At 36.7% G+C, this 15163-nt stretch overlaps 1 protein-coding gene across 3 annotated transcripts in view; it reads left to right on the forward strand.

Moving 5' to 3' along the window:
• The window catches only part of NXPE3 (neurexophilin and PC-esterase domain family member 3), a 43561-nt gene extending 30331 nt beyond the window's left edge, over positions 1-13230 (forward strand). For all 3 annotated transcript variants that reach the window (XM_090276234.1, XM_090276242.1, XM_090276249.1), the window contains 3 exons: positions 1168-1241; positions 8667-8873; positions 10672-13230. In XM_090276234.1, the coding sequence (XP_090132360.1) occupies positions 1168-1241; positions 8667-8873; positions 10672-11222 (832 nt within the window). In that variant the 3' untranslated portion in view covers positions 11223-13230. The remainder of the gene's footprint in view (positions 1-1167; positions 1242-8666; positions 8874-10671) is intronic.
• Positions 13231-15163: the final 1933 nt, after the last annotated feature.

A 15163-nucleotide genomic window follows, 5' to 3' on the forward strand; every position in this document is an offset into this window, starting at 1 on the left:
GATTTGGAATTGCTGTTTTCTTTTTTCTGCACGACTGAAATGACATTAAACATTTTTACAGGCAAATTGCAGAGGTGATGTTTTCTTTGTTTTCTTACCTTAATGCTCCAAACTCATGAAAGCAGTTTATATGTGCTCTTTTGAAAGTTGTGTGTGCTCTTAAATGTCACTTATTGAACTATGAAATTTTGTTAATCTCTAATGTAGCCGCCTATACTTCCTTCCTTAATTTTTTTGGTCTCCCCCATTATAATGTAAGTTCTGTAAAGCAGGAGATGCTGTGGTGTCTTTCTTACTATTATATTCCTGGCCTCTAGGGGTGCTTGGCATACAGTAAAGTTAAAGAATTATTTAAGAACAAGTATTTTTTTAATTGACTTTTGATGAAACAAAAATCATGACTGCAAGTTCCCATATCAAGATTTTGACAAGTTAGCATTTTATTTATTTGTTTGTTTGTTTTTGGTCTAAGTGTAAGAGACCCAATTATTGTGACCCAGTTTCTGGAATAGTTCACCAAATTTTCAGTATTTTGCTCTTGGGTTCCTATATCCCCCACTTTTTCACACAGCCCTCCATCAGATACTTTGTAAGCAGACTCTCATCCAGGGCTTGTGCTAGTAAGGACAGAAAACAAAAGGTAAATAAGACACAATCCTTGTCTTCAAGGAGTATGTTTTAGTAAGGGGAATAGACACTAAAGAGCCATAGTAATGATGAACAAAGCACTGCATGAGTTCATATCTGGGAACAAGTGTTCACAGTAGGACTCATTTTAGTTATGTGCAAGGCCTAAGGAATCTGACAGGCGACTTAATGCTGCATAGACTTGCAGTCTGACACTAGGTAGTGACAAAAGAGACGCTCTCATCGGTATGAACCATTCTCCCAATACAAGGGGAGTAAGCTGTTCAAACCAGAATTTATCATTTTGGAGTTTGAGTTAAGGGCTAAGCAGTGAAAATTTAATCTATTAATTCCTGTTCACATTATATGACCTGCTTATTTTAAGAGAGTTAGTTATTATGTTGATTAGTATTTGTGAGAATATTTAATCTTAATGAGGCTCTGTGAAATCATATCCATTTTTTATTTGTAAATAAAGATACATATTGAAAAATAAGTGTTCCTGAATCTAAACCTGTACTCTTTTTATTCCTCTTAAAGTGGTGTCAATATCAAAATGCCAATCAACTCCAGTGGACCTGATTGGGTGACGGTAATTCCCAGGAGAATAAAAGGTAAAAAGAACTGAGCTCCAATATTCGTTGTTTTTCTTGGTAAGTGGGTGGAGGCTCTGTAGTTTCACTGATGTTACAAAATCCTATTTTCTCAGTAATATGACATGGTTACTTTTGAGCACAACTGAAAATACTGAAAGAGCTATTAGATGAAAATAAATCAGTTAGCCCTTATGTGCATAATGGTTTTGCTATTTATGCACATGTAAAAGTTGTCTTCTTCCCCCACACCCCTTTCTCTTTGGCTCTTCAAGAGCCTTCAGAGCGATTCTGTCCTTTATGGTAGCTATTATTCATATGTGCTATTTAACCTAAAATTAAATAAAATTGAAAATTTAATTCTTTAGTCACACATGCTCAATAGCTACATGTAGCTAGTGGTGGCTACCATATTGGATAACATTTTGTAAAAAATGTATGCATCATTGCAGAAAGTTCTTTTGGATATCACTGTTCTAGCTATATTCAAGAAATGAGTGTAAAATTGTCATGGAAATTTTTTAAATCAAAAACATTGTGTTAATGAAAGGAAGTTGTTCTCAAACAACTGGCAGCATCAGCATTACTAAGGAACTTGCATGGTTGGAAGAAAGCAACCATGAATCAGTAGGAGCTGAATAGCCTGGCTTTTAAGAAAACCATCTTGAAGCAGGTACCATACATAATTGGAAAGAAAAGGGCAGTAGCTGTACAAAGGTGGGCAAAAGTAGGTTAAGTTACCAGGCATCATTACCTAAAAGAGAAATCATAAGTAAGGATATACAATAATGATAATATTAATAAGAAGACAAATAATACAGATAAATACTATAATAATTAATAAAAGGTAATATAAGAATAAACTGTTTCATGTACTCACAACTGTAAACCTACTTTTGTTCACCCCTGTATATAATATGGAGTCCAGCTTGGCAGAACTTAACTGAAGCTCACCCTATTGATATGAGTGCCCCCAGCAGGGGTTACTCAAAGATCCTAAACAAAGGACTCATACTCTCCTTTCCTCACTCCCTTTATTCCTTCATTCTCTCTTAAGTTCTTTTAGTTTTGTTTTCAGATAATTTTAGACTTAAGAGTTGCAGAAATAGGAGAGTTCCCGTATAGCCTTTACCCAGCTTCATTTACGCTAACATCTTAAGTAACCACAGAACCCTTACCAAAACTAAGAATTTAACATCAATACAACATTATTAACTAAACTATAGAATTTATTTTGATTTCATCAGTTTCTCTACTAATGTCCTATTTCTGTTCCAGAATCCAGTGCAGGATCCCACATTGCATTTATTTGCCATGTTTTCTTAGTCTTCCCTCCGTGGCAATTCCTCAGTCTTTCACTATCTTTCTGACCTTGACCCTTTTGAATAGCAGTGGTTAGATATTTTTTAACATATTTCTAACTTTGGGTTTGTCTAATGTTTTCCTCTGAGTAGAACGAGGTTATACATTTTTGGAAGGAATAGCACAGAAATAATGTTGTATCCTTTTAAGGGGTTACATGACGTCAATATGCATTGCCAACAATGCTAACCTTGGTGTCCTTTAAAGGGGGTGCACAATATTGATATGTATTGCTAATGATATTAGCCTTGATCACTTGATTAAGGTGGTGTCTGCCAGAGTTCTTCACTGTAAACTTATTTTTATTTATTTATTTTTAAAATTTATTGTTGGTATATTTGTATTTGCATAGTATTCTGGAGAACTGCTTTGAGAATGTGTAGGCTGAATGATGTCTCCCCCAGATCCTTATTCATCAAATTTGCGAATGTTACCTTATATGGCAAAATAAATGTCGCATATGTGATTAAGTTAAGGGTCTTGAGAAGAGATTATCTGGATTATCTCAGTGAGCCCTCAATGCAATTATAAGTGTCCTTTTAAGAGGGAGGCAGAGGGATATATCATACAGAAGGCAGAAGGCAATGTGAAGGTGGAAGCAGAGAGAGATTTGAAGATGCCATGCTACTGGCTTTAACAATGAAGGAAGGGGTTGTGACTAAAGAATACAGAGCTTAGTTAGGAGAGGCAAGGACACAGATTCTTCCCTACGGCCTCCAGAGTCTGTGGTCTGCTGATGCCATGGATTCGGCCCAGTGATACTGATTTTGAATTTCTGGCCTCCAGAACTGTAAGAGAAAAAAGCTGTGTTGTTTTAAGCCACTGAATTTGTGGTAATTTGTTACAGCAGCCACAGGAAACTCATAGAGACTACATATTCTGTTACCGTTTAAACTTCTACCTACTAATTTTAGTATTCATCAGTAGATCTTGCAGCACATATTCCTGTGGTGTTCTAATGATGACTTGCTTTGTCTCATTCTTAAGACATTTGTTAATTGGAATTTTTCTGTAAGAAAGAGTTGTCCCTTCTTTCCCATTTATTTAATTATCAGTATAGACTCATGATTATTTCATTCTTTGACTATAATTCACTTATGTTGGAAATTGGGAACTTTTTCAGTCTGGCTTCTATGCCCTTTTGACATGCTCTCAGCATTTTTTGTTTCTTGTTTGTTTTTTGAGTACTTCCTTCCTGGTGCCACAAGATATTTTAGGCCCATCTTGGGTTTTTCTTTTTGTCCTGGCTTTGGAAGAGTTCAGTCTTTCTCCTTTTTATTATGTCACTTATGAATCCTATATCTTGGAGGGGTTTTTTTCCCCAATGAAAATTTGTTATTTATGTATTAGATGATTTTTCTATAAAGTAAAATTATCCTAAGGTGCATATTTAGAGTCTGTTGGATTGCTTGAGATTGCCAGTGCTACCCCTATACATGGGGATAATTCTAGTCAAAAGCAAAGCAGCACAACTTTTAATTAGACTAGGCTACATTACCAAGGACAAGGACCTGACTTCTATCTAGCAGGCTTCCCCAGCATCACGATTACTGTTGAATTTTTATAAGCACTGTACTGAGGTCCCCAGACTATCATAACCTCATGGCTTAGGAAACTCGATAATTTCTAACTTCCTCAAAAACTAAACTGGAGCTCATATTTTTGGGGGAGCTTACTGAGAATTTAGATAGGACTAGATCTATTAGTAACAAAATGAAGATTAATATCTTTGTAGTTTTTTACTGTTTTTCTTTATCTATTGAAATATATCTTATACACAATGGAGCCTACAGATCATAAGCATATAGTACATACAATTTTACATTCTTACATATCTTTGTAAATGGGGTAGAACAAATTCTAAGGTGACTCCCAGTGTTCCATGCCCTTACTAATATCTTTCTTTCAATTATATTATATGACAAAATTGAATGTAAAAAAAAAAAAAGAGATTATCCTGGGTAGATCTGATCTAATCAGATAAGCTCTTAACAGGGACCAGCTTCTTTCTGAAGAAAGATCGAAAGTGTGAGAAGGATTCCATGAGAAGGAGATTCTGAGTTGCTGGCTTTAAAGATGAAGGAAGCCATGTGGCAAAGACTATAGGCAGCTTCTAGGAGCTGAAGGGCATTACCTGGCTGACAAGGAAACGAGACCCAGTTACAAAGGAAGTAAAGGCAAGTAAATTCCTTATACCACAAAGAACAGAATTAGCCCCAGTTGAATGAGTTTGGAAGTGGATTCTTCTCCCGAAGCTTCAGGAAGAAATGCAGCCTGCTGACATCCGGATATCAACTTGTGGGACCTGAGCAGAGAACCCAGCTATGCCACACCCCATGCTTTTGACCTAACAGAGCTGTGGGGAGTAAATGTACCTTGTTTTTAAACCACTAAATTTGTGGTGCTGTGTTACACAGCAATGGAAAACTAATAAGTTATCACTCAGATCAAGATAAGGAATGCTGAGAACATAGAGAATATTTCTCGCACTCCAGTGTAGCCCTTTATTATTAAAAAATGTGCTTTCACACTCTTACAGCACTGAATTTTCACAGCCCTTTATAATAACTAGAAACCTACTTTATAGATAATGAGGCTAAGGTTCAGGTCCAATTAATTTAGAAAATCAAAAGGCTCATTCCTACATAAAAAATCCAACTAAAATCCCATTTTGGGGAAGGAAGCCCACTTCCACAACTGTATCAGTAATATAATGTATGTCTTTGTAAACAGTACCACCTCTACTACTGCCTTCCACAACTGTCTGAGAACTTGGCAAGTCACTCTGTGACTTCCTTTCTTCACCTTTTGGACTAGCTATTCTCTGAGGTCCCTTTCAGCATTCTGAGTCTGCAGGTATTTCTACTTATACAGCATTTTTAGCTTTCCTCTCTAAAATGCTTAGCTTTTAAGGAGCTAAAATATAAAGAAAAAAAAAAAAACAAACAAAACAGAACAAATTCCTAACGTTTTATAGTGGGGATTTAAGGGTAAATTCAAATTCAAGCTATTATAATAACTGTGTAGCCTGGACCTTCTCATATCCCCAGCACTTGACCAGTGTGCTTAAACAGCTTGACACACACTGTCCTCATTCCTTATCTCTCTGAGATGGCCCCTAAGTATTCCTGTGCTCACCGTGTTCCCTGGTCAAAGAATTATTTGGCTCTCTTTCTTCTCTGCCTTGTTTTTCTTTCCTGTCATGAACCATCCACTCCCCTTTGGCCTGGCCTTTACTATTATATTTTAGTAATTTTAGGCCATACAATTAAGGGACATGTGCACACGTGTGTACACACATATGCCCCATCCTTAATTTGCATTCTCTCCAGCTCTTTCTAGATGCCTTAGGGAAATTTATCTCTGCTTTTTTCTAATTTTGTCCCATTTGTGAGTCAAATGGCCCTCATTATGGCTAATGAATGGATGACAGCATTTGCAGGGAAATTTAAGCCATGGGCTTTAAAGAGAAGCCCAAGATATATTAGAAAAGCAGGGACCTTATTTGTGAATGATTAAAACTATCCCATCTGTTTTGCATAAAGACCTTTATATCTGCCTTTACAACCACCTCTGTGTAAACTTCTTCACCTTCTATATTCAAGATAATCATAAAATTGCATAATAACTCATTTTTAATTTTTAAATTATTTTTATTCCACATTATAATAACTAGGGGTCATATTATGATTTAAGAGGCTTTCATATCTCAGTTATCTTATGTGAAAATGCATTCTGAGTTCCAAGAAATGCTGACTTTGAACTGCTTAAAATCCTGTCAGGAAATGTTTTTGTCCCAGCTGACCAGAAGAGGGCAATGTAAGTCCATGCATTTCAATAAGTTCTGTTATCTAGAGCTGCCAGTTTAAAGAATTAATGTCAGATTCGGTAATTGAATTGCTCTGATTGTCTTAACTCTGGTAGTAAATATAATTAACATTTGAATAGAAACAGTGATTGCTTCCTGTGTGATGCACACTTTTCTTTATAACATGTATTTGACAGAGAATAGCTGAGTCTACTGAGTTAACTGGTAAAAATTGTAACTTCAGAATAACTTTTCATTCCCAACCTAGTAAATGTTTTGGAGCTCTCAGGCCTGTGCAGCCTTGATCTTCCAATATCATTGAGTGAGCTTTGGGCAAAGTGTGGTAACATGGTAAAGCCACACTCGGGACATGTTGAGAAATTGTTTTTGAATAAACCAAATAAATCTTTGAATGAAGAGAATGAAGGGGTGTTTTTTCTTTAGCTAGCAGCCTGATTCATTTTTATCTCGTCATTCTCCTCATTCATTTATCCATCCTCTCATTCATTCAGTAAATATTTAAGTGCCTAAAAAGGTTTGGCAATTGCTGTACTTAATCTTTCATTCAAAGTTTGAAGAATCTTAGGGTAACAAATAGGTTATGAAATTATAGATATCTGGATGGAGCCCCGTCCAAGGTGTGTCTGGTCATTCCTGTAGCAACCCCTCCTACCAATGTCTTTGTTGATATGGATTGTTCTGAATGAGAACTCAACTCTGACACATAAACTTCCACACCACATGATTGACAAACATCTCCAGCACATTGGCAATTTTGATCCCCTCAATTTTTATAATTTTTTTGATAATTACATTTGCCAAATAAAACTTTTAGAAATGCTGTTTATTTTTCAATTTAGGCCCTGGACCTGCGAAAAATTAGCAAATGCCTTAGAAAGATTAAATATGTATTGTCTATCAAAATAAGGCATCTTTCTTGAAGGAAATAAAACCAAAACAATTTTGAGTAAAAGGGATAATATCAAATTAGGTGAAAATAGTCACAAATAGGGACTAAAACTTAGGAGTCATATAAACATTTGGATTTTGGGTTGTGGTTTAATGGGTGAGACTATAGAATTACTGGATTATGATCAAGGTTTGAATCTTGGGGTGTATAAGGAAGTGATATAAAATGATTGGTGGTTTTCTGAAGATGATGGATTTGAATAAGTGTTAGAAATGGTAAGTGTACACCTTCAGGGAAAAGGCAAAAAGAAAATGGCTGACATCTACCCACATCTGTTTTTGAGAGGCGATTTAGCACAGCGGTTAAGAGCATGGGTTTTGGGTTTCACCTGCTTGGATCATCAATTCCTGACTTGGCTCCTTACCAGCTTTGGGGCCTAGGTCATGTTGCATAACTGTTGTGAAAGGTAGGGGGATAATAGTAGGACCTACCTTAAAGAGATACCATGAGCATCTTATGAAATAATACATTTAATTGCTTGCAACAGTGTCTGGTGTAAAGTAAACTTGCAAGAAATACTAACAGTTCCTGTCTGTTTTGGTGCATGTAAAGCATGTTGTTTGCACAGTGGCATTTCCCAAGGGAGGTGCCAGGGCACAAGGATGTTGACTGTTCCTCTGAAAGGTGTCTTGGCACTGTGTTATCATGTGTAGTTAGGCTGCAACCATGAATACATGCTACTGATGTATTTTTAGTATTGTTCATTGAGCATAACAGTCTTCTGAACCTTTTGCGGAGAATAATTATTTAGACTGCATGTCATTGGTTTGGTTCTCTGGTGGTTTCCTGAATTAGTATTCGATTATAGGAGTCATGGGTTAAAACTTTCCTTTTAATGGGCTGAGAAACAGTGGGTCATTACTATGCATGTGTAAAATAAGAATTTACTTTGTTAACTTGCCTCACAGGCATTTGAATGAGAAACTCTTCTCCTGTTCTGGGATAATGTTGGACAGTGCTTATGCCTACATATTTCCTCAGTTTTTGCCTCCTTTCATTTTTGGCTTTGATAAAAATATGCATACCCAGAGGGAATGCTGAAAAAAAAAGAAGTCCCCTTTCCTGTTTCTTCGTTTACCAACACCCTCACACCCATTTCAGATTTTCCCATTTTTGTGCAAAGGAGAACCTTTTGTAATAAGAGGAAAGTTCAGGATTTCTCTGAGATGTGACAGCAGGAAATGTAACCCATATGTTATCAGGCTAGAAAATATTAGGTCATAATTGTGTTTCTTGGAACATTTTTCATGTATGGTTTGTTGGAAGAAAATTTCAGAATATTTCATATTTTTCTTTTTCTTTTCAGATAATAACAACCCAGAACTATCTCAAGGCTCAGGAACTTTTCCTTCCGGGTATTATTACAAAGATCAGTGGAGGCCTAGAAACTTCAAGATACGTCAGTTTAATGACCCTGACAACATTACAGAATGCTTACAAAAAAAAGTGGTGTATTTATTTGGTGACTCAACAATCAGGCAATGGTTTGAATACCTAACTGCATTTGTTCCAGGTTGGTACTTTGCTTTTTGTTTCATAACTCTTTCAAACATGCACAGAATCAGCTCTGAAATAAGCAGGCTGACTCAGGTACCTGAAGAAGGCATCAAGTGAAAAAGCAGTTATTTCTCTGTAGGACTAAAGCGGTATCCTAACCGTGGAAAGATGTGTGATAGTTTTTGATCAGCGGTGGGGATGTGCCATATTGATGGAAGTATTGGGTTCTTGTTGAAACTTATACCACTGATTAGCTGTTGTGACCCAGGACAAGACATTTGCTTCTTAAAGGGGCTTCAAATTTAATTTTTAGAAAGAAAGGAGGAAGTAGATAGGACTTTAAAAAGTGAAAAGTTAATTCCTGTTTCTGTTCTGCTTGGTTTTTTTTTGAAACAGACATAGCTGAGTTCTAATTGAGTTGATAAAGCATAAATTAAAAATCTAGAGGAAGGAAATCATTTGTATGGCATGATGCTAAGCATGGTTTGATGTTGACCAGCCGGGCCTTCCAGGAGTTGCTTGATTCTTAATTCTACTGACGTAGTTTGGTATTTCCTTTCATAGCAATGATCACATTGTCTTGATCATTTTCCACCATACCCTTTGCTGATAAAGCTTTGTGTTGGTGTTTGATCTTGATCAAAAGAAAGAATGTTAGATTGAGCTTTTATTCAGTTTAAATGGGGTTAAATGCTAAGTAGTAGTGAATTAGCTAGGGCAATCTAGAAGAGGAGACTGGGAACACAGTGGGAGTGAACCTTTTACTTTAACCCTCAAGAGTAACGTAGTACAATTATAGTTTGGTGTTACTGCTTCAGAATTGACTGGAAACTCCTTGAGGGCAAGGACTGGGAATTCTCCATCCAAGCATTGCTGGCTTATAGCACTGTAGTGGCTGGCACTGAATAGGTACTTAGGAAACGTTTATTGAATTGGGTTGCCAGAAGTTAGTCTGTTTTCTATAAGGCACTTCTAGGAATATTTAGGAATATGAGACGGGCCTCTTTCCTTGTGGTGCTTATTAACACATTGCGTACAGGTGGCGAGAATTTTCGTCATTTCTAAAAGGCATTTAAATACCCCGGTATGCAACGTGTTAAGTGATGAGTTGTACAGATTTTTAGGACTAACAAGGAATCAGTGATTTCTGGGATCAGAAGATCTCAAAGGAGCTGGACTTGAAAACACAACCTACATGAAGGGGAGGGAAAGAAGGGAATTCTAACTTGTGCTGCCATCTTTATTATTCTTATGACAGAGATAGAAGTTCTCTAAGATAGTAACATTATTTTCCATCCATGGGGTGAAATGGAAAGTCAAAAGAACAGAGTTGCTCCTTTATTTGGCTTATAGCAAAAATAGATCTTTGATTACTATATGTGTTCTTAAAAAAGCAGAAATTATAGCCCTTGCCCTGGAAGAAATATCTGTCAGAACAATACTGTGTAAATGTTAAGTTGATTTTTAGATATTCAACAATCAGTGCAAACAGGAAGATTTCTTAACCTAACAGAGATAACCAGATTATTTTGCTTCTGAGATATAGATGTAGGTATAGAATCTATCACTGATGTCACTCTTTGTAATGTCATGTTTATGAAGTGATTTAAATAATAACTATGGTAGAGTCAATGTCCACTGAGGCAGAGGGCCACAGTGCAGTGAACTAGGTATTCCCTTTACATTTGTATTGTATCTTTTTGTTGTTGTACTTTTATTTTCAAAACTGATTTTGAAGCAACCAAGTAAAGAATAATCAAAATATGTGTGTTTGATTTGAACATTTTTATGAATTTGAGTTTTCATCATTTCAGATTTAGTGGAGTTTAACTTGGGTAGTCCCAAGAATGTGGGTCCCTTCCTTGCAGTGGACCAGAAGCACAACATCCTGCTCAAGTACCGCTGCCATGGTCCACCTATCCGTTTCACAACCGTCTTTAGTAGTGAGCTCCATTATGTGGCGAATGAGCTGAATGGTATCGTGGGAGGGAAGAACACCGTGGTCGCCATAGCTGTGTGGTCTCACTTCAGCACCTTCCCCTTGGAAGTGTATATTCGGCGACTCAGGAACATTCGTCGAGCAGTGGTCCAGCTCTTGGATCGCAGCCCTAAGACTGTAGTAGTTATCCGAACAGCGAATGCCCAAGAGCTGGGGCCTGAGGTGAGCCTTTTCAACAGTGACTGGTACAACTTTCAGCTGGACAGCATCCTTCGGAAGATGTTCTCAGGGGTTGGAGTATATCTCGTTGATGCCTGGGAGATGACCCTGGCCCATTATCTACCCCACAAGCTACATCCAGATGAAGTTATTGTGAAGAACCAACTAGACATGTTCTTGTCCTTTGTGTGCCCCTTGGAGCCCTAGCCTGTCCTGAAAGGGGCTGGAGGAATCACTTTCAGTGACCTTTTTTATCACCTGCATTACGGAAAGTTTATGGGGGGCCCAGCGGAGAGATGGCTACCATGGATGTGTAAAAAGTTTCAAAAAGAGCTGGATTTCATATAATGACTTGTAAGGAGCTTTGAAAATGCAGGTTATTTATGTCTACCTATAGGACATTTTCTAGTTTTGACTTAGCCATTAACAACATTCATACACTGTATTGTCCTTGTAACCAAAGATGCATATAAGTGTGTTTGAACTAACTTCTCCTGGGAGGGGAGATTACTGTGTTAAAAAAAGTGTGAAAAATGTGCTGATTGAAATGGAAGGGACAAATCTGGCTGGCAGTGGAGTGTTTGTAGCTTATTTGACATAGGGAATTGAGCACATGTGCATGTATAGCACAGTCAGTCCCTCTGTAGCCGGGTGAACTAATGAGACTTACAATCAGTGATTTCTGTAACACACTGAAGACTGCCATGTCTCAGAGTTTCTCTTGATAATCCACTTTTTCTCAAGTACTTGAAAAGACCATTGTCCTTGCTCAGAATTTCTAGTGAAAATATTTACAATGTCCTGCTTTTATCCAGAGAAGAAGCAAAAGGGGAGACATGAGAATAGTCTGTATGAAATCTCAGTGTTCAATTGCCATTTGCATTGGGTTATTTTACTTATTTAGTTCAACTAAATTTTACATTGTGAATACATATTCTAAAATAACCACTTTTGGAACTGGAAGAGTGAAGTCTATAAATGGAAATTTATTTTTCTGTTTTGAAGTTTGAGGGTTTTAAAAATGGACTTTTGTGTAAAGAGTGTTATTTATTATAAAGTTGTATAAATAATTTCCATCCATTTCAGATCTTTCTTTTTTGCTTGTTATTTTTGTTAATGGCGAAACCGTGCCAGATGTTAGACCTCCATCCTTGAATTTGGCTAAGAAAAGAATTCAGAGCCAAAGAACTCAAATACAGGTGAAAGTTTAAAAGAAGTAGAAGTGACTCATGGAAGAAGTGAACCAGCAAGGCTGTGTGGACTCAGGAAACAATTTCCAGAGGCAAAAGAAGGGCCCTTGGAGCTTAGGAGAAAGAAAGGCAAAGAAAACACACCTGAAAAGGAAGGGGAAAGGCATGGGCATAAGAGAGAGAGAGAACGAGCGTGCCCATGAGCGATCCCATGCGCCTCCTTGAGTTCTTATTTTGAGGGTTTTTATCTGGACGTCTCAAAAGAGGATCTCAGTAGAAAATTCACCAGCTTTCTAGGTGTGTCCTTTCAGGATCAAGGTCTCTACTGATTGGTCAGCACTAGGGAAAGGGGTCATCAGTCATTGCAGTTGGTCCTGATGTCAGTGAGGTTGTCACCCCACTTGGCCTTGCTGCTTTTCTGCACCTGGAGCTGAAACATAACTGAGGCTTAGATGTTATCTCTAGTTTGACCAAATCTCTGTCTCTGTGGTCAAGAGACCCAAGGCTTTGTTCCTAAGATCATTTGATGCAGATCAGAACCTTATTGTCTTGAGGTATTTATGCTTAAGGGAGTGGTCATGCAAGGGCTTGTATAGGAGTATATAAGTCTATTCTCCAGCCTCCTTGTTCCTCCTCTAAGGGGGTCTAAACCACATGACTGGTGACATGCCAGGGGAGGAAAGGTCAGGGGAGCGTCTAAACCACATGACCCGTCATATGCTAGGGGAGGGAAAGTTCACTCTGGGGACAAGTGTCACCATACAATACTTGTCCTCCCAGTTTTGTCCTGGTGACCTTCCGTACCTGGCCTGTCGTTCCTACTCTGCTCTACCTATCTACTATACCATTTTCAATTGCATACCAAAACTAGAAATTAAAATCTAATTAGAAATTAAAGTTAGATATTGAAATCTATGACAGGTATTTCTTGATTTGGGCATAAGGTACCTACCATTCTCTCCTGCTTGGGAATCAAAAGCTACTATTCCTACTGGCTATCTTAAAATAAATTTTACTTGACTAAATTTAAATGAGTTTAAGTTAATTTGGGGGCATTTGGTAGGTACTCTTCTCTTTTTGAGATTATAATCTGGTTTTAGTTACCCTAAATGGACATGTGAAGAAACAGGAGGCTTTAGGGCTGAAGACTAATACTTAAGGCATGGGAAATGCACTCTTAGAAGAATGGGTCAAATAATTTTTTAAAAATTTAAAACAAAGTCTAAGATCTTTCTTTCCTAGACTTGAGCGGTGCTTTTAAGTTTATAAAATATATATCTATGGGGAAAGAAGATTTTAAGTTATTTTCTGATTCTGTAGAGAACCAGGTAGTCAAATATATTAAAATGGCTTAATTTTAATGGTCTTTAAGCTTTAGAGTGTCTAAGGATCTCTTGGAATACTTGATAAAAATGCAGAATTAGGGGTTATGCCTTGCAGGAATTATGGAATCAACTGTTGTGACAAATGCCCAGTGATTCTGATGAAGAGGTGGTATGCTACATTTTGAGAAAACCTGACTAAGGGAAGAGGGAACATAGAAATAAGAAAATAATATTCCTTGCTATTATTTTAGGGGCTTTACCCACAACAGTTAATTCTGATCATGATCTAATAGTGTAGGGATATTTAACTTCATTTTATAGATGAGGAACTTGAGTTTGGATGTGAACTAAGGTACCTGAGGGTCCACAGCACTTTTCACTGCAACTTGTTGGACTTTTGTAAAGAAAAGTTTTCTGTTTTTGAAAGAAGTTTTGAGCATTTCCTCAAGGATTGCTGGAGAAGGCTGAGTCATCATGTTCTTAGGAGAATTTCAAGGAGAGAGGACACTGCTTCTCTGGGACTTTGGAGTGATGCTGCTTATTTGTGCAAATGATTTCTTGTGATCTTGCCCAGTTTCTGTCATTTTTTGATTTAGTGACATAAGGTCTTAATGATTTGATGACATTTTCTTGACGTATTCTCAGTTATTTCTGTCCCTCTTCTAATTTGTCTTTTTTACTCTCTGGTGTAGACATTTAAAAAAATGCCTACGTGTAGAATTTGAAGTATTATCTATGTCTTTCTCAGAACAATTAAATATATTTTAATTTCTTCTGAAAAGCTTATTTTAGGCAAGTACCACATGATTGGGAATATTAGCATGCCAGCAAATAATATAGTTTGTTTTAAATACATATTTTCCATTATAAAGGGAAACAAAAAATTTTTTATCTTTCAATTACCATTGACGTGCAAGATTATATTAGTTTCAGGTGAACAATCTAGTGAGTAGACATTTGTATAACTTACGAAGTGATCACCTCCATAAGTCTAGTATCCATCTGACTCCATGTATAGTTATTACAATATTACTGAATATATTTTCTATGCTGTACTTTACAGCCCCATGATGGTTTTCATCATGATTTTTAAAAACTATAAAATCTAGAATACACATGTTATGATCTGAATGCAATGACCATTACAGTTTTGGTATATTTTCTTACAGTTTTTTTTTTTTAAACCACATAGCTGTAATCACAGAATATTTAATTTGTATCTGTGTTTTCTTAACATACAAATATTTTTCTATGTCAGTCTTCATAACTTAATTATAAAAGTCTGCCCAAGTATTCAGCTAATGATATTATTATTTATATGTTGGCCATTATAGTTGGACATTAAGTTTATCATAAAATATTAAAACAATGGTTTATATACAATTTAATTGGGTTAAAATATGAATTTTATTTTGGAACCAGACAGTGTGACTTTCATCTAGTAGATCTCCTCATATTCTGGAACTCAGATGACTGATTTGATGCAACTTGTGAAAGGGAAAATTCATAAGGCCCTTCAATGCAAATTATATTTTAAAGATGTCATCCTATTAAAAGTAACCTTTCTTTAGCAAATACGGAAAAGACCTTTGGTGTTCTTATGTGATCCATTTATCATTCCGAACAACCATCA

The sequence above is a fragment of the Furipterus horrens genome, unplaced genomic scaffold (assembly GCF_987537825.1).
Source record: "Furipterus horrens unplaced genomic scaffold, mFurHor1.1.pri manual_scaffold_1, whole genome shotgun sequence".
Taxonomy (NCBI): Eukaryota; Metazoa; Chordata; class Mammalia; order Chiroptera; family Furipteridae; genus Furipterus; species Furipterus horrens.